Below are 18,510 nucleotides of genomic sequence, written 5' to 3' on the forward strand. Positions count from 1 at the left end.
CTTCATGCTTGCTTGACAAACACTCTGCAATCTGAGCTACATCCCCAGAGTCAAAGCACCTCTGAGCTCAAAAATTTTCTTTGTTTACTAGGTGGTGAACATGGGACTAGAAGTATGTTCCCAATTTGGTTGTTGCTTATTAAATGTACCCCTGAGCACCAAAACCCAACATTCACACATAGTGTTGGCAAAGAATTCACATTGACTCTGAAAGACTTAATATTGAAATAGAGCATAAAATATAGCAATGAGAACAAAATCAAATAGAAATATTATCCAGGGTAGTCTCTTGTGGAAGACCGCAGTGATCTTCTGATCAGCTGGGTCTCCAACACCCAGCTCTGTGCCCAGGTATTGATGTAGGTGGATTTTCTATCTATCTGTTGATTTCATTGGTTAATTAATAAAGAAAACTGCTTGGCATGATAGGTCAGAACATAGGTAGGCAGGGAAGACAGAACAGAATTGTGGGAGAAAGAAAGCAGAGTCAGGCAGATGCCATAGCTCTCCTCTCCGAGATGGATGCAGGCTAGAATCTTCCTGGTAAGCCACCACCTCATGGTGCTACACACATTAATAGAAATGGGTTAATCAAGATGTAAGAGTTAGCCAATAAGAGACTGAAACTAATGGGCCAGGCAGTGTTTAAATAAATACAGTTTGTGTGTTGTTATTTCTGGGTGTAAAGCTATCCATGTGGGAGCCTGAAGGGGAAGCAGCCCGCCGATCCTTCTACAAGGTAGCACTCAACCTTTATTGGACATGCTGAAATGGCAGTATGTTTTAACATTCTGAGATAAAGAAAACATATTATTTAATTCATTTTACTCATTTCTTTTTAAAAAATTTTATTTGTTTTATTTGTATGGGTGTTGTGTGCATGTACTGTGTATATGCCTGGTGTCCATGGAGGTCAGAAGATGGTGCCAGCTGCCCTGGGACTGGAGCTTCAGTGGATGCTGAGAACTGAACTGGGTCCCTGGTGCTGTTAACCACTGAGACCTCTTGCCAGCTCCCTTTTCCTTCCCTTTTGAGACACTGGAACTCACTATGTACTGTGGACTAAAAGTTGTCATCCTCCTGGGTCAGCTTCCTGAGTGTCAGCATGTCATAGTCTTTTAGGGTTTTAAAAATAGCATCTAGAAAATTCCAAATTCAGTGGCTTATGCTTGTGACTCCAATACTTCTATTCTGGACTTGACTGTACTGGAGAGCCACTTCAGGGAGACCCTAGAGCAGCTCTCCCTGTTGGCTGCCTTCTTGGTCCACTGAGACTATGACAGAAATCCCAGTACCACATCTTCCCACATCAGCAATCAGTGCCTCACTGTGTGGTCCTTGTTGCTTGCTTAACCTCTGTGGACTCCCCATCTCCTTCACTCTCTCCTCACAGACAACCTGAAGACTGAAGGGGAGGAAGATAAAAGTACATTCCTGAACAGCCTGGATAAAAAGGACATGGAGAACTGTAAGTGTGTGCATACACTGCTGTTTGGGGAAAGTGAAGAATACAAAATCTCTCTTCAATGGGAGATTAAGAATAGAAGGTACAGTGTGTGTGAACACCAATGAAGAACAAGCTTATAGAATTTTATTATTTTACATTTATGGAATCATAGTGACACCTCCACTAATTAAGAAATGTTCATAATGAATGGAAATTTATAGATTTATTTCTGCATTGCACAAGGCTCAGGTGGAGACAGCTCAGTCTGTAGCTGGAGCTGGCCTAACAGGCCTGGGTAGCCCAGCAAAGCTGAGGAGTTGAGACACACAGGGACAATACCTGTAGTGATGTCTTCTGATTGGCTCAGCTTTGAGGGTAGTCAGGATAAAAGTCAGGATCAGCTGCTCATCCCAAACTGACTTTTAATTTATAACCACTTGTTATTAACACAAATTTGTTTTTTCTCTCAAATCTTAGGGCACCTGTTACAGAGGAATAACTCAGATTTGCCCACCTCAGGTAGGATTCCTGCTTGGCACACAGGTCTTCCTGTAGGGAAGCAAGGGGCCTCTAGGTGTGCAGGTCAAACTGTTCTGTTCATTCCCAGCTCTGATACAGCAGAGGAAAGTTAGAGATCAGACCCTCGGAGAGCTACCTAACATGCAGAACACCCTGACTGCTCCCAGCTCCCCTGAGAATACAGGAACAAAAAAAAAAGATTGGAAAGATGAGTAAGGCTTCCCCGAGGACGGAGAAGAGCTATGTAATTGTACAGACTTCAGGGGCCAGAGATGGGTAGACTTAGAGTGAGGGTCACGCATTTCCCTCTTCTGCTTCCCAAGCTATACCTTCCATGGGAAAGACCTAGACCCCAACAGGGGACCCCTAATGTGCAGGTGTACCCTGCTGCTTGGTCTTTGTCTCTTCTACTGCCTCTGGAGTTCAACAGGACCTAATGCTCAGCCCTATTTCATCCCCTTTCACTTTGAGGCCTCCTTTTTGGGACAGCACCCTCTTCAACACTGCTTTGGAGTAAAACTGGGCCCCTTTCCCTATGTTCCTGGAGGAGGAGCTGGCTGTGACCTGGGCTCTGTGCACACTGACAACCTCAGAGTTGTGGGCTGTGCACCCCTGCATGTTACCCTTTCCTTCTCGCTCCCTCACCTCCTTTGGGTTTTCCCTTCAAAAATTTTATTTTCTTGGTTGTTATGTTGTGCATACTTTTGCACAACAGGGGTGAGAGGTTATTTTGTGAAGACCATTCTCTCCTTTACATGAGCTTTTTATGTGAGTTTTGGGCTTAGGCAGCAAGTGTCTGTACCTGTACCTGCCAAGTCTTCTCACCTGGCTTTTATTAATTTTTTCTTTCTTTCCCTCTGGCTAGTGTGTGAGCGTATGTGCACACATGTGTATGATGTGTGTGTCAGGGCATACGTGCTTGCATGTGTGTGTGGGGGTGTATGCTTGCATGCGTGTGTGTGGTGTGTACACTTGTGTGTGTGTGCATGCATGTGATTTGTAGTGTGCGTGCATGCATGTGAGTTTGTGGTGTGTGTGTGTGTGTGTGTTTGTCTGTGTGCATGTCTGTACTCATGGAGGCTAGATTTAGGCATCTTCTTTCACACTCTTATTTCATGGAGAAGATCTCTCATGAACCTCAAGCTCACTAGATAGTGTGGGCTGTCTTACTACTGAGGCCCATGCCCATCCGGTCATCCCTGCTACTCAGCACCAGGATTATAGATGTGCCAGGGCCACACCCAGTTTTTATCCTTAGATGTTGGGGTTCATGAACTCATTTCCACAGGCCTTCACAGCCAAAGCACCTCCCCCAGTCCTTTGCTGTTTTTTGGTTTATTTGTTTTTGTTTTTGTTTTTTGCTTGCTTGCTTTTGAGACAGAATCTCATGTAGCCCAGACTGTCTTTGAACTCATGGTAGTTCTCCTGTCTCAGCTTCCCAAGTGCTGGAATTAGAGGTGTATGCAATACCATGCCTGTCAATGAGCACCTCCAACAAAACAGAAGACAAGCCCCCATGGTGGTTAGTCTCACCCAGTCCTGCTCTTCTCCAATTGCTTTGACTCTGATGCCCCTGGTAGACCTTAGAAGCTCCTACCACTGTCTTCCTCTATGGTCGCTGTCCCCATCCCCTTCCACCCAGTTATACAACTTAGCCAGATCTGGGGGTCAGAAATGGGTAGGATCTGCTTGGATCATCTCCCTAGCCTACCCCATTGACCCTGACCACTTGCTTTAATGCACACTTCCACATCCGCCATCTCCCCAACCCCACACACAGCAGAGGAGAACTGTCATTGCAGCAAAGGCTGAGATACAGCACCAAATGAGGGGCTAAAATGTCCCCACTTTCTAAACTTTAGCAGAGCTGGGAACACTGATTCTCTAGCCGTTGAATAGGACAAAGACTGTGTAGCTTTGATAAACTGCCCTTCAATGTCTGAGCCATAATATGAGGGTGGGGGTAGATCAAGGGATCCCATTCTATTCCATTCTATCGTGTGTACTCGTGCGTACACATATGTGTCTATGTGTAGGAGTCAAAGCATGAGTGGGGAAGTCACTCTCCCACCATGTGGGTTTTTGTACTGAAATCAGGTGTCAGACTTGGGGACTCAGGCCTCGTCAACTGAGTCACCTCCTGGCCCCAAGGAACTCAGTTTTAGAAATTCAGGCTAGTGGTGACCCCAGCTTTAGAAAATCAAGCTGAACCTTGACCTCTTATAGTAGCCCCAATTGTCTGCCATATGTGAACCAGGAAATGTGGAAATGGGAAGATGTATTTTCATAGTTAGAAGATCCAAATTGTCCAAGGTGTTATGACCTTGGGTCAAGACCTCTTTCTGAAATGATTCTACTACCATGTGGACTGGGGGAGCTTCCCTCTGAACCCACAAAACAGAACCTCATAAAATCAAAGGCTAAGTTTGAGGCCTGAGGATGGAGAGTGGGGAGAGGTACTGGAGCGTGGTATAGGGAGCATGGGTATGGTGTCCCACATCTATAATTCCAGCTCTAGGGAGGTGCAGTTTGAAAGATGAGAAGTTCAAGATCATCCTTAGCTACACAGAAAATTTCAGCCCTGCTTGGGTTATATAAGACACCCTTCTCAGAAAACTAAAAGAAACAGGCAAGAGGCTTCTCTGAGGACAGGAATTGGAATTTGAAGGAGAAATTCTCCCTCTAGCTACATCATGAGAAGCTCAAAAGTAGGGTGCTTGAGGACTTGGCCTGAAACTATTTTTTTTCAATTTTCTTTATCTTCCCACAGTACCTATGACCCTGGACTCCACTTCAGCTGACCCAAACCTCACCTTTTCTCAGGATCTAAAGAAAGCAAGCTTGTACCTCGTTGACACCACATTGAATACGCAGGCAAAACCTCGACAATTCTATCCTTTCCACTGTGTGAGGGGATCCCCAGGCCTCTTCTCTGGCCGTGTGGTGTGGGAGGTGGAAATCCAGGGACCCCCTGGTATGCTTGGCATAGTGGGCGTGGTTGTCGAGTTGCCTCATGGGTTCAAGATTCACAACTCTGAGCCATGCTGCTTGTGGGCATTGCGGATCTCATCCTCTGGATGTCAGCCAATCACCAACTGCAGTATCCAGGAGAATCTCCCAATCCGTCTTAGGAAAGTGGGTGTCTATGTGGATTATGACCGTGGAGATGTTGTCTTCTATGATGCCATCACTAACAAACACATCTACACCTTCCAAACTTCCTTTAACAAACAGGTCTTCCCCCTTTTTGGGCTCCTAGCTGCCCGCAGCTCTATCACCCTGAGCCTCTAGGGCTGCACCCATGTGGGTCCCTCAGTCTCTTCCCCACCCATCCCTCATGATCGAATGAAATGCAAGTGGCAGAAATGAAGCTTGACCCTGCTCAGGCACACTACACACCCCACACACCCTACACACACTGCACACCCCACACACCCTAACACCCTACACATACTTTTTTCCCTGAGTGAAGAAGACAGTGGAATCTCCAAATACTAACTACAAGGCTTTTCATTGCTGAACTTCATAAAAGGACACAATTGGAAGTGGCCAAACTTTAGCAACAGCACTTTGGAAAATATCTGGCCACTCCCTGCTTGAGATGCAAGTCCAAGACACTGCACAGCACCCTGCCTGCCTTTTTCTCTCCTTCACTATGTGCACTTCTGATGACTCTGAACTTGAGCACTGGGCTCTTGCCCTTTCCTGAAATCTGGGAACCAGAGGCTACATGCAGAATCAGTCAGGCCTGTGACACTTTGTAGACAGGACGGTCTTCAATCAGGGCTGTAACCTTTTGACAATTCAAAGCAATGTTGTCACCCTCAACAACTTTGCTTTCAACTTAAAAACAAAATTGTAAACCACCCTTCATGTTGATTTAAATTTCTAATTTTGTCTTAGGCCACATCTATAGCTATCGTTGGTCTCCCTTGATGCTCCAGACTCAGGCAGGTTACTACTGGAAAAGATTGATAGTCGGGGTGTGTGTGTGTGTAGAACCACAGATAGAGCACACTACATTTCACAACTAAAATTTTAATTTATTTTACATTTCTGTAGTGTGTGTGTGTACCCACATGTCATGGTCTCTCTGGAAGGTCAAAAGATGACTTTTGAGTTTCAATTCCCCTTTCTTCCTTTTGGGACCCAGGGTAGATCTTACCACACAGACTTGGTGCAAGTGTCTAACAGATAAATCATCTCACTGTCTCTATTTTCCATTCCAAAAAGAAGACTGTACATAGACATGTTTGCTAGCTTATTCTCCCTAAAGTTCATGTAACCTATCCTATCCTTAAACCCTGTATGTTGTGGGAACTGGGCAGGACAGAAAACTCAGTCAACTAATGGTATCCACATGGACAACTGCATCCACATAAAGCCTGAGAGAGCTAGGGAAGTAATTCTAGACAAAAAAAAAAAAAGAATAGAGTTAAGCACAGCTTATTGTTAGTAGCATTTTCTTAGAGGGCTCTGTTTGCTAGAGGCAAATGCATCTCATTTAAGAGAGGGTTCCTGGAGTTGGAGAGATGGCTCAGCAGTTAAGAGCATTGCCTGCTCTTCCAAAGGTCCTGAGTTCAATTCCCAGCAACCACATGGTGGCTCACAACCATCTGTAATGAGGTCTGGTGCCCTCTTCTGGCCTTCAGGCATACACACAGAAAGAATATTGTATACATAATAAATAAAATAAATAAATATTTTTTAAAAAGAGAGGCTTCCTGACTCAGCTTTAGTTGTAAAACCTTCCAGCTCTTTTAAGAAGCCCTGCCACAAAACACTTAAATGGCATTGATGAAAAGCTGACCACATACTTTTTGATTTTCAGCCTTAGCAGGAAAAATAGCCATGCCATTTTAAAATGCCGGTTTTCTGGGCTGTCCTGTTGCAAACTCTGACTCTTTCAGGCAGGAGGTCTGGCTACAGATCATTTGACTGTGGTTTGTGAGTAGACTATTGAAGCTTGCTTGCTGGCAGGGACGTTGAAACACCATATGGTTGTGGCCATAAACATGGTTACAGCCAGTACCTCTGCCATGAGGTTGGAATCTTAGAAAGCTAAGAAATGGGCTAGATCCAGCTGCCAAAGTCATGGCTTTAACCTTAACCATATCACTTAGCAAATTAAAGACTCATATGGTCAGAAAAAGAGAGATATACAGTAAAGAGAGAGTCAAAGATGAAGGAAACCTCTAAATGGTTTCCATTGTGTTAAAAATATATGCAGGCTAAAAGTTAAAGTCCTTAAAATAAAAAAAAAGAAATTGATTAGCTGGGTGTGTTAGCACACAGCTTTAATCCCAACACTTGAAAGACAGAGGCAGGGCAAACCTCTGTGAGTTCAAGGTGTGGTGACACACACCTTTAATATAAGCACTTGGGAGGCAAAGGCAGGTAGATCTCTGTGGGTTCAAGGACAACCTGGTCTACAGAGTGAATTTCAGGATAGCCAAACATATACAGAGTAACCCTGTCTCAAAAGGGCAAAAATTAAAAATTAAAGAGATAGAGGTTAAAATAAAGCCACATAAAGATGAAAAATACACAGGGAGTATGGATATTGTATGTTATTATGTTCTCTTTGAATTGTTTGAATGTCGAGAAAGGAGCAACAGCTGCTAAAAGATATTGGTTTATAAATGCTGCTGAACTAATCCAAGATAGCTATTTTGAAATTATATTGACTTTAAAATTGAAGTCAAAAGATTTGTTACTTTGGAGAAGAGGTTTTGCGTTTGTTTCCACAGAAAATGAGAGGCTTTGGATTTATTCTGAGTTAAGAAAAATCAGGTTTGATCATGAAAGACCACATGAGAAATCTCCAGCAGGAAGAGATGGCCCAGATGTCTGATTTCTACATAAGGAACAGATTCAAGATGCTGCCTGAGATGATCAAGCCTCACAGAATACTCTAGTTAGGACTTGATCATAAGTCTAAATTTACTTTAGGTCCCCATAAGATTATCAGCACCACCAACCACCACAAAGTAGCCTGGAAAACTATGCCCACATTCCCAAAATGTGGACTATGGATGAGTTCCTTTGTTTAGAATGTTTGTTACAAGTTGTTATGGCTAATGGTGAAGAGAAAAGCTAAACAAAGGATATTCGATTAAGAGTTCTTGTGTTCTTGTTTTTTGTTTTTTGGTTTTTTTGATATGAAAAAGTTTATTAGGCAGTTTTTTAAATTAATTAATTTATTTATTTATTAAAATTTCCACCTCCTCCCTGCCTCCCTTTTCCCTCCCCCTCAGCACCTCCCCTTCCCTCTCTAATCCTAAGAGCAGTCAGGGTTCCCTGCCTTGTGGGAAGTCCAAGGTCCTCTGCCCTACATCCAGGTCTGTAAAGGTGAACATCCAAACAAAGTCAGTCCATGTAGTAGAATCAAAAGCCAGTGACATTGTCCTAGGCTTTTCAGTCAGATATTAGGCAGTTTTATACTGCAGCTCTTTAACAAAATAGTAGTAGATTTTCTTATTTATTTATTTATTTATTAAAAATTTCCACCTCCTCCCCAACTTCCTTTTCCCTCCCCCTCCCCATCTTACCCTCCCTCTCGAGTCATAAGAGCAGTCAGGTTTTCATGCCCCATGGGAAGTCCAAGGTCCTCCCCCCCTCCATCCAGGTCTATAAAGATAAGCATCTAAACAAACCAGGCCCCCACAAAGTCAGTCCATGCAGTAGAATTGAAACCCAGTGCCATTGTCCTTGACTTCTCAGTCAGCCTTCATTGCCAGCCACATTCAGAGTGTCCAGTTTGATCACATGCTCCATCACTCCCAGTTCTGCTGGCCTAGGTGAGCTCCCATTAGATTTGTCCCAGTGTCTCAGTGGGTGGACACACCCCTTGTGGTCCTGACTTCCTTGCTTATGTTTTACCTCCTTCTGCTCCTCATTTGGACCTTGGGAGCTAAGTCTAGTGCTCCAATGTGGGTCTCTATCTCCATCCAAGGCCAGATGAAGGTTCTACGGTGATATGCAAGATATTCATCAGTGTGGGTATGGGACTAAGCCATTTCAGGCACCCTCTCTTCTGCTGCCCAAGGAACAATCTGGGGACCTCTCCTTGGACCTGGGAACCCCTCTAGAATCAAGTCTCTTGCAAACCCTGAAATGGCTCCCTTAATTAAGATATTTACTTCCCTGCTCCCATATCCACCCTTCCTCCATTCCACCCATCCATTCCCCCAAGCTTTCCCCAATCCTCCCCTTCTCCCCTCTCTCTACCCATCTCCCCTTACATCCAACCCCCCCCCGTGAACCCAAGTTTTGTCTTGCAATCTTGTCTACTTCCAATATCCAGGAGGATAACTATATGTTTTTCTTTAGGTTCAGCTTCTTATTTAGCTTCTCTAGGATCACTAATTATAGGCTCAAAGTCCTTTAATTATGGCTAAAAACCACTTTTGAGTGAGTACATACCATATTCCTCTTTTTGGGTCTGGGTTACCTCACTCAGTAAAGCATTTTCTATTTCCATCCATTTGCATGCAAAATTCAAGATGTCATTGTTTTTTAACCGCTGAGTAAAACTCTAATGTGTATATGTTCCACACCTTCTTTAACTATTCTTCTATTGAGGGGCACCTAGGCTGTTTCCAGGTTCTGGCTATTACAAATAGTGCTGCTATGAACATAGGTGAACAAATGCTTTTGTAGTATGACAGGGTATCGCTTGGGTATATTCCCAAGAGTGGAATTGCTGGGTCCTGAGGGAGGTTGACTCCCAGTTTCCTGAGAAACCGCCACACTGATTTCCAAAGTGGCTGCACAAGTTTGCATTCCCACCAACAATGGATGAGTGTTCCCCTTACTCCACATCCTCTCTAGCATAGGCTATCATTAGTGTTTTTGATTTTAGCTATTCTGACAGGTGTAAGATGGTATCTCAAAGTTGTTTTGATTTGCATTTCCCTGATCGCTAAGGAGGTTGAGCATGACCTTAAGTGTCTTTTGGCCATTCAAAGTTCTTCTGTTGAGAATTCTCTGTTCAGTTCAGTACCCCATTTTTTAATTGAGTTAATTAGAGTTTTAGTGTCTAGTTTCTTGAGTTGTTTGTATAATTGGGAGATCAGACCTTTATCTGATGAGGGGTTGGTGAAGATCTTCTCCCAGTCAGAAGGTAGCCTTTTTGTCTTAATGACAGTGTCCTTTGCTTTACAGAAGCTTCTTAGTTTCAGGAGGTCCCATTTATTCATTGTTTCTCTTATTGTCTGTGCTACTAGGGTTCTACCTAGGAAGTGGTCTCCTGTGCCCAAGTCTTGTAGACTACTTCCCACTTTCTCTTCTATCAGGTTCAGTGTGGTCAGATTAATATTGAGGTCTTTAATCCATTTGGACTTGAGTTTTGTGCATGGTGATAGATATGGATCTACTTTCATTCTTCTACAGGTTTACATCCAGTTGTGCCAGCACCATTTGTTAAAGATGCTTTCTTTCTTCCATTGTATACTTTTAGCTCCCTTGTCGCAAATCAGGTGTTCATAAGTTTGTGGGCTAATATCCGGGTCTTCTATTCGATTCCATAGGTCGACTTCTCTGTTTTTATGCCAATATCAACCTGTTTTCAATACTGTAGCTCTGTAATAGAGTTTGAAGAGCTTGGATAGTAATGCCTCCAGAAGTTCCTTTATTGTATAAGATTGTTTTGGCTATCCTGGGTTTTTTGTTTTGCCATATAAAGTTGATTATTGTTCTCTCAAAGTCCATGAAGAATTTTGATGGGATTTTTGGTAGGGATTGAATTGACTCTCTTATTTGCTTTTGGTTGAATTGCCATTTTTACTATGTTGATCCTCCCAATCCAGGAGCCATTTTCTGGTATCTGCTTCAATTTCTTTCTTCAAAGACTTAAAGTTCTTGTCAAACAGGTCGTTTACTTCCTTGGTTAGAGTTACCCCAAGATATTTTATGCTATTTGTGACTATCGTGAAAGGTGATGCTTCTCTGATTTCCCTCTCTGCTTCTTTATCCTTTGTGTATAGGAGGGCAACTGATTTTTTGAAGTTGATCTTGTTTCCTGTCACATTACTAAAGGTGTTTATCAGCTGTAGGAATTCTTTGGTACAGTTTTTGGGGTCGCTTATGTACACTATCATATCATCTGCAAATAATGAAAGTTTAACTTCTTCCTTTCCAATTTGAATCCTCTTGATCCCCTTATGTTTTCTTATTGCTATTGCTAGAACTTCAAGCACTGTATTTTCATTATTATTATTTATTTATTCATTTATTTATAAAAATTTCCACTTCCTCGCCTCCTCCAAAAAACCTCCCATTCCCCCCACTCCCTCTCCTCCTCCCTCTCCAGTCCTAAGAGCAGTCAGGGTTTCCTGCCCTGTGGGAAGTTCAAGTTCCTCCTCCCTCCCTCCAGGTCTAGGAAGGTGAGCATCCAAACAGACTAGGATCCCCAAAAGCCAGTACATGCAGATGAAACAAAACCCAGTTCCATTGTCAATGGCTTCTCAGTAAGCCCCCATGTCAGCCACATTCAGAGATCCCAGTTTGATCTCATGCTCGTTCAGTCTCAGTCCAGCTGGCCTTGGTGAGCTCTCATTAGATCAGTCCCCTTGTATCAGTGGGTGAACGCACCCTTCGCGGTCCTGACTTTCTTGTTCATGTTCTCCCTCCTTCTGCTCCTCAATTGGACCTTTGGGGCCCAGTCCAGTGCTCCAATGTGGGTCTCTGTCTCTATCTCCATCCATCGTCGGATGAAGGCTCCCTCTGATCCTGCCTTCCTTGCTCACGTTCTCCCTCTATCTGCTTCTCATTTGGACCTAGGAAGTTAAGTCCAGTGTTCCAATGTGTGTCTCTGTCTCTATCTCCATCCATCGCCAGATGAAGGATCTATGGTGATATGCAAAATATTCATCAGTGTGGTTATGGGCCAAGGCCAGTTCAGGCACCCTCTCCTCTGCTGCCCAGGGAACAATCTGGGGACCTCTCCTTGGGCCTGGGAACCCCTCCAGAATCAAGTCTCTTGCAAACCCTAAAATGGCTCCCTTAGTTGAGATATAAACTTCCCTGCTCCCATAACCATCCTTCCTCCTTCCCCCTCCCATTCCCCCAAGCCATCTCCAATCCTCCCCCCTCTCCCTTCTCCCTAACCATCTCCCCTTACTTCCACTCCCCCACCGCCCCTGCACCCAAGTTTGCCTGGCAATCTTGTCTACTTCCAATATCCAGGAGGATAACTATATGATTTTCTTAAGGTTCACCTTCTTATTTAGCTTCTCGAGGATCACGAATTATAGGCTCAAAGACCTTTACCTATGGCTAGAATCCACTTATGAGTGAGTACATACCATATTCCTCTTTTTGGGTCTGGGTTACCTCACTCAGTAAAGCATTTTCTTTTTCCATCAATTTGCATGCAAAATTCAAGATATCGTTGTTTTTTACAGCTGAGTAAAACTCTAATGTGTATATGTTTCACACCTTTTTTAACCATTCTTCTATTGAGGGGCACCTAGGTTGTTTCCAGGTTCTGGCTATTACAAATAGTGCTGCTATGAACATAGTTGAACAAATACTTTTGTTGTATGATAGGGCATCTCTTGGGTATATTCCCAAGAGTGGAATTGCTGGGTCCTGAGGGAGGTTTACTCCCAGTTTCTGCTACGGGTCAGAAGCACACTTACCCCTCTGATAGATCTTCTGCTACAGGATCAGTGCCCCTTGCTGGCCAGGAATCTCGCTGACGTTTTTTTTTTTTTTAAAAAAAAAAAAAAAGAAGAGGGAGAAGTGGTGTGGAACAACCATACAGGAAGTTGAGGCAGGTGAATGAGAATAGGAGCATTCTGGAAACAAGGAAGTCTGAGTTCGCAGTCATGACCCACCCACAAAAGAAGCAAGATGTGACTGCCTCGCTGAATAAGATACCCAGCCACGTGGCTAACATAGACAAAAATAATGGTCTAATATAAGGTGTAAGAGTTAATAAGAATCCTGAGCTAAGGTACCATTAGTTACATTATAACCAATGTAGACCTCTTTGTGATTTCTTTGGGACTTAACGGTTGTGCAAACCAGGCAGGACAAAACCCCGACAACAATCTGTCAGTTGTGTTTTACAAATATTTCGTCTGTCCGTGGCTTATAATCTCATTTTAATAGTATCTTCAGCAAAGCAAATTTTAAAATGTTCAACAAATTCCAGGGTACAACTTTTAAATGTATATTTGCTAATTCTTATGAAAGAATTTTTAATCATATTGGCCTATGGTTTTTTTCCTACAGCATCTTTTTTGTGGTTTGTGGGAAGACAATGTTGACTGCACAGCACACCCTGGGAACACTTTGATTTTCTGAAAAGGTCTGGGGAATTCTTAATGTGTTCAGTGATAGTTATAAATGAAATCTATTGTTTTGTGCAGCTAATATACCCACATAGAAAGAATAAGAATCAATTTGAATAAAATCATTAATGAAACCACCAGTGTATTGTGAATCATGTAATTTTTAGAAGATTATTATCAGTTCAATCTCTTTAATAGGAATGCCAATTTGGATTCTCTGGTCTCCTTGAAGAATCTTTTCTTCTTTTTCTTTTCTTTTTTATATTGTATTCTGGTGCCACTATTTATTTATTTATTTTTATTACTTTCCTCCCTTTCTTCTTCCCTTCAACCCTCTCCCATGTTTGTTATGATCCCAGTTTACTCAGGAGATCTTGCCTTTTTCTACTTCTCATGTAGATTAGATCTATGTATGTCTCTCTTAGGGTCCTCATTGTTGTCTAGATTCTCTGGGAGTGTGATTTTTAGACTGGTTTTCTTTAGACAAATGGCTTTGTCTAAAAGCCATTTATGAGTGAGTACATGTGATATTTGTCTTTCTGGTACTGGGTTACCTCACTCAATATGATGTTTACTAGCTCCATCCATTTGTTTGCAAATTACAAGATGCCAATATTTTTTCCCACTGTGTACTACTCCATTGTGTAAATGTATCACATTTTCCTAATCCAGTTTTTGGTTGAGGGGCATTTATGTTATTTTCAGGTTCTGGCTATGACAAATAATGCTCCTATGAACATAGTTGAGCACATGTCCTTGTGGTATGATTGAGCATTCTTGGGCATATATATTCAAGAGTGGTATTACTGGGTCTTGAGGTAGGTTGTTTCGTAGTTTTCTGAGAAATCATCATACTAATTTCCAAAGCAGCTGTATAAATTTGCACTCATACAAGTAATGGAGGAGTGTTCCCTTTACCCCACATACTTTCCAGTATAAGCTGTCATCAGTGTGTTCGATTTTGACCATTCTGACAGGGATAAGATGGATTCTCAGAGTTGTTTTGATTTGCATTTCTCTGACGGCTAAGCATGTTGAGCATTTCCTTAAGTGTCTTTCAGAAGACTAGTTCTTAAATTAATGGAGAAATGGGACCATCATAGAAAACACAAATAAGGGCAATTAATTGTAACTAAGCCAACACTGAAAAAAAATATTAAAGGAAATGGAGGAGGAAGAAAGACAGTCTTGTCATGTGGGATTCCCCTCTGCATGCTGTGAATACTATTGGTTAAAAAAGAAATTGCTTTTGGTCAATGGCTTAACAGAATATAACCAAGCTGGAAAAGATATCGAGAGATTAGGTGGAGTCCATGTAGTCACCAGAATAGAAAGATGCTCATGCTCCAGTACCAGTAAACCACGAGCCTCATAACAAATTGTAAGATAATAGAAATGGGTTAATTTAAGGTATAAGAGCTATCCAGAAATACACTTAAGCTATTGGACAAACAGTATTGCAGTTAATATAGTTTCTGTGTGATTAGTTTGGGCCTGGGCAGCTGGGAAATGAACGAGTAGCCTCCATCTACAGTCTTGTCCATGAGAGCTCAAGAAAGAACACATTACATGAGAAGAACACATTACATGAGAAGAATGCATTACATTAGATGAACACATGGATCACGAAAGAGAAAAGAAGCTGCGAGAGTGGAGTATGATGGAAAGCTGGAGCAGTGAGGCAGATGGAGGAGAATCAACAAAAAATGAATTACATCCAGAAATCCTTAATAAGCACTAATACTTTGGGCACTGTTTTTATGAAATATACATGTGTATATTTAAAAATACAATGTTACATATGTTTATAAAATATCCTAATGAAATCCATTGCTCTGTGTAATTAATATATGCTAGAAAAATAAAGCTGTGCCAACATAGGTGGTTTTTAAACCTAAAGCAAAGAAAACCAGCCTACAAACCACAATCCCAGAGAACTTAGACAATAATGAGGACACTAAGAGAGACTTACATAGATCTAATATGCATGGGAAGGAGAGAAAGACAAGATCTCCTTAGTAAATTGAGAGCATGGGGGCCTTGGGGAGGGTTGAGGTGGGGAGAGGCAGGGAGAGGAGAAGAGAAAAATGTAGAGTTCAATAAAAATCAATAAAAAATGTACAATTCTTAAAGTGTCTTAACATATTGATTCTAGTGGCATATTTCTGCAACCTTATTTACTCTGGAGGCTTGCAGCATGGGAATCAAAAGTAAGATTCAGTCTTAAAATAAAAACTAAAAAAGAACACTGTATACTAGCATAGCATGCTTGCCTTGCATATGCAAGACCCTAGGTTCAATCTTTATCCTTAGAACTATGGGAGGAAGAAGTGGGAGGGAGAGAGGAAAAGCAAAGGGAGGAGGAAGATGAGAAGGAAGAGGAGGAACGTTGGCACATTGGCAAGAACATCCAGAGTAATAGGACAGGGCAGGTTCTACATGGTAACTTCAATAAATGGTAGTGAGGCAATTTACTGTAACTTAGAGAAGGTAAAGTTAGTTTTCTATCCTACATTTTCACCAAAATATCTTGAGTATTTTAACTTCTCCAGAATACATACTAAAAGATGTAACCTAGAAACAATACCTGAGTACAACCCAGTTTTCTAACTTGTGATTTATTCATAGTATTGGACAGAATGCAGTTGTTAAAAAATATTCAGGAGATCTCGATGGACTGATGGGAAAAGTGGGGAAATGTCTAAAACATATTTTTAGATGATAAAAACAAGATATATTTTTTTTAAAAGGAGGGAGCAAGAAAGATGACTCAGTGGGTAAAGGCACTTGCCACCAGGACTGACAAGCCACATGGTACAGGGAGAGAACTGACTTCACAAAGTTCTGGCCACCACGTGCATGCTATGGCACACTGCCACCACATGCTGTGAATACTACTGGTTAATAAAGAACTTGCTTTCGGTCAATGGCTTAACAGAATATAGCCAGGCTAGAAAAGATATCGAGAGATTAGGTGGAGTCAGAGAAACTCCATGTAGTCACCAGAAGAGAAAGATGCTCTGTCCATTTGTCTGCAAATTTCAAGATGTCATTATTTTTTTCACTGTGTAGTACTCCATTGTGGTGTACCACTTTTTCCTTGTCAATTTCTTGGTTGAGGGGCATTTAGGTTGTTGCCAGGTTCTGGCTATGACATACAATGCTGGTATGAACATAGTTGAGTACATGTCCTTGTTGTATGATTGAGCATTATTTGGGTATATATTTAAAAGTGGTATTACTGGGTCTTGAGGAAGGTTGTTTTCTTAATTTCCTTAGAAGTCGCCATACTAATTTACAAAGCAGCTGTGACAGGAGCAGGTGGGTGTGGCATAGTCTTACCTTGTAGTGGCTGATGGCATTTTCAATGGAGAGCTCAGCATGGCCCTGGTGTTCGGGGGACTTGAGGCATTCCACACACAGGAGATGTTTGCTTGCCTCACAGAACATGCACACCCTCTTCTGGTGGCTGAAGCAGATATAACCGTCCCCAAGGACCCCCTCAGAGTAGGGCTTCCTGCAGACTCGGCAGCTGAGGAACCCAGAGACGGAGGCTTTATCCATGTGCTGGGTCAGGCACATTCGGCAGAAGAGGTGGCCGCAGTCTGTCCTCACAGCCTCCTTCACGGGATCCAGGCAGATGGGACAGATGTCCTCCTTGTTGTCCTTGTACAGAGGAACCATGGCCCCTACCTCACCAGCCCCTCCACTGGGTCATTTGCAGGCCAGAGAGTCCCAGGTGAGAGGGCTCAGTGGAGCTGATCTGGAGCAGGCGAGAGTGGACTCAGACCTGGACTTCAGGTCCACCCTGGATCAGAGAGGCCAGAGCCTGGGCTGTAAGAATCACAATGTCATAGGGATTTCAGAAACAGTTCAGTGTTTTCTAAACTTAAAGTTATTCTTTATTTCTCATACACCTCGAGGAAGCAGGTGACCAAAACCCCAATTCTGTTTTGTGAGTTTTCTGTGGAATCATTTTACAGCTCAAAGCTAAATTTTAGGCCATGGTGTCATGGCCAGAAGTAAACTATCAAGGACAAGCAGACAGTCTTCTCTGCTATGTGGCTGATGAGAAGAGCTCAGCAAGAGATTTACGTGTCCCTCCTATATGTTACTCTATAGGGCACACTGCTATTGCTGGTGTCACCAACTGTTGGACCCCGCCTTCCAGTGGATACCCACACCCGATCCAGGCGCGCGCCTTCCCGAACTCGGGCCCACGAGAATGGACGATTGTCCTGAGGGTTTAAAGAGACACACACACAAAAGAGACCTTGCTCACTTACCAATGTAAATGGCCACTTTATTAAACACAAGTCGGGTATTTATACCAGTGGGCAACCAGGATCAAAAGGGCAAGGCCTCCTCCCATCAGAAGCAGGAAGGGGATTAAAGGCCCCGTGCCTCAGGCAGAATCAGCTGGGAGGGGCCAGGCGTGTGGAGCCCACTGCTAGAACCTTGAATACAGGTGGAATCACCATAACAAAGAGAGCCAGGGCCTTGTTAAGCTATCCCCTCAAGCCAGTGCTAGTGCAGAATCTCCAGGGAGCCGGAGGTCACATGGCCCTGCGAATTGCCAGGAGAAGGGAAAAAGACCTTGGTACCTACAACCAACCACTTAGGGTGGAATCTTGTCAGCAAGTCTTTATGAACCACCAATTTTCCAAGACTGTGGTGCTGCCTAGATGAACAAGAAAGAGAGCAGGAGAGAGACAAAAATAGACAGACAGTCAGAGAGAACATATAATAGTATTTGAGACTACATTGTCCCTTTCTTTCAAACACCTTCCATGGATGACCCAAAGAAGGAAGTGCCTCCTCTTCCCACTTCTTGTCTGAGCCCTCCCCAAAAATAGCTCTCTTACTATCCTACCTCAAATTTCTTCTTTTCAACTTCATGTCATTTTCTTGGTCTCTAGACCAAGAGAGAAGGCCAGCAGATGAGTGAGTCTTCTTCTGTTGTGCTAAGTATATATATATACACACACACACACACGTCAGTAGAACTGGGGAGAAGGTGAAAAGACTCATCCCGATTTAGTCCAGAATTATCAGGAAAAGGAAAATACACCTATGAACAGGGCTCCCCAAGCAGCAACATGGACTTTGCTGCAGGGTTTGGCATATTTGCTTACAGGAAGAGGAAAGTCTGAATGCCTTTAACGCAAATCTCACAAGACTTGAGAAATTATAGAATGAGTGTCAAGAACCCCACACATGAGGGACCAGGAGTTCTGGTTGTGC

At 42.8% G+C, this 18,510-nt stretch overlaps 1 protein-coding gene and 1 pseudogene across 2 annotated transcripts in view; one reads left to right on the forward strand and one right to left on the reverse strand.

Annotated features, from left to right (window-relative positions):
* LOC125403115 (E3 ubiquitin-protein ligase TRIM31-like) overlaps positions 1-6,682 on the forward strand; it is an 86,923-nt gene extending 80,241 nt beyond the window's left edge. For both annotated transcript variants that reach the window (XM_087898663.1, XM_087898662.1), the window contains exons 7-9: positions 1,394-1,468; positions 1,925-1,966; positions 4,737-6,682. In XM_087898663.1, the coding sequence (XP_087754789.1) occupies positions 1,394-1,468; positions 1,925-1,966; positions 4,737-5,257 (638 nt within the window). In that variant the 3' untranslated portion in view covers positions 5,258-6,682. The remainder of the gene's footprint in view (positions 1-1,393; positions 1,469-1,924; positions 1,967-4,736) is intronic.
* A 9,243-nt stretch (positions 6,683-15,925) lies between these two features.
* On the reverse strand, positions 15,926-17,393 carry LOC148119268 (E3 ubiquitin ligase TRIM40 pseudogene; annotated as a pseudogene).
* Between the last annotated feature and the right edge of the window lie 1,117 nt (positions 17,394-18,510).

The sequence above is a fragment of the Myodes glareolus genome, chromosome 18 (genome assembly GCF_982192425.1).
Source record: "Myodes glareolus chromosome 18, mMyoGla1.1, whole genome shotgun sequence".
NCBI classification, from domain to species: Eukaryota; Metazoa; Chordata; class Mammalia; order Rodentia; family Cricetidae; genus Myodes; species Myodes glareolus.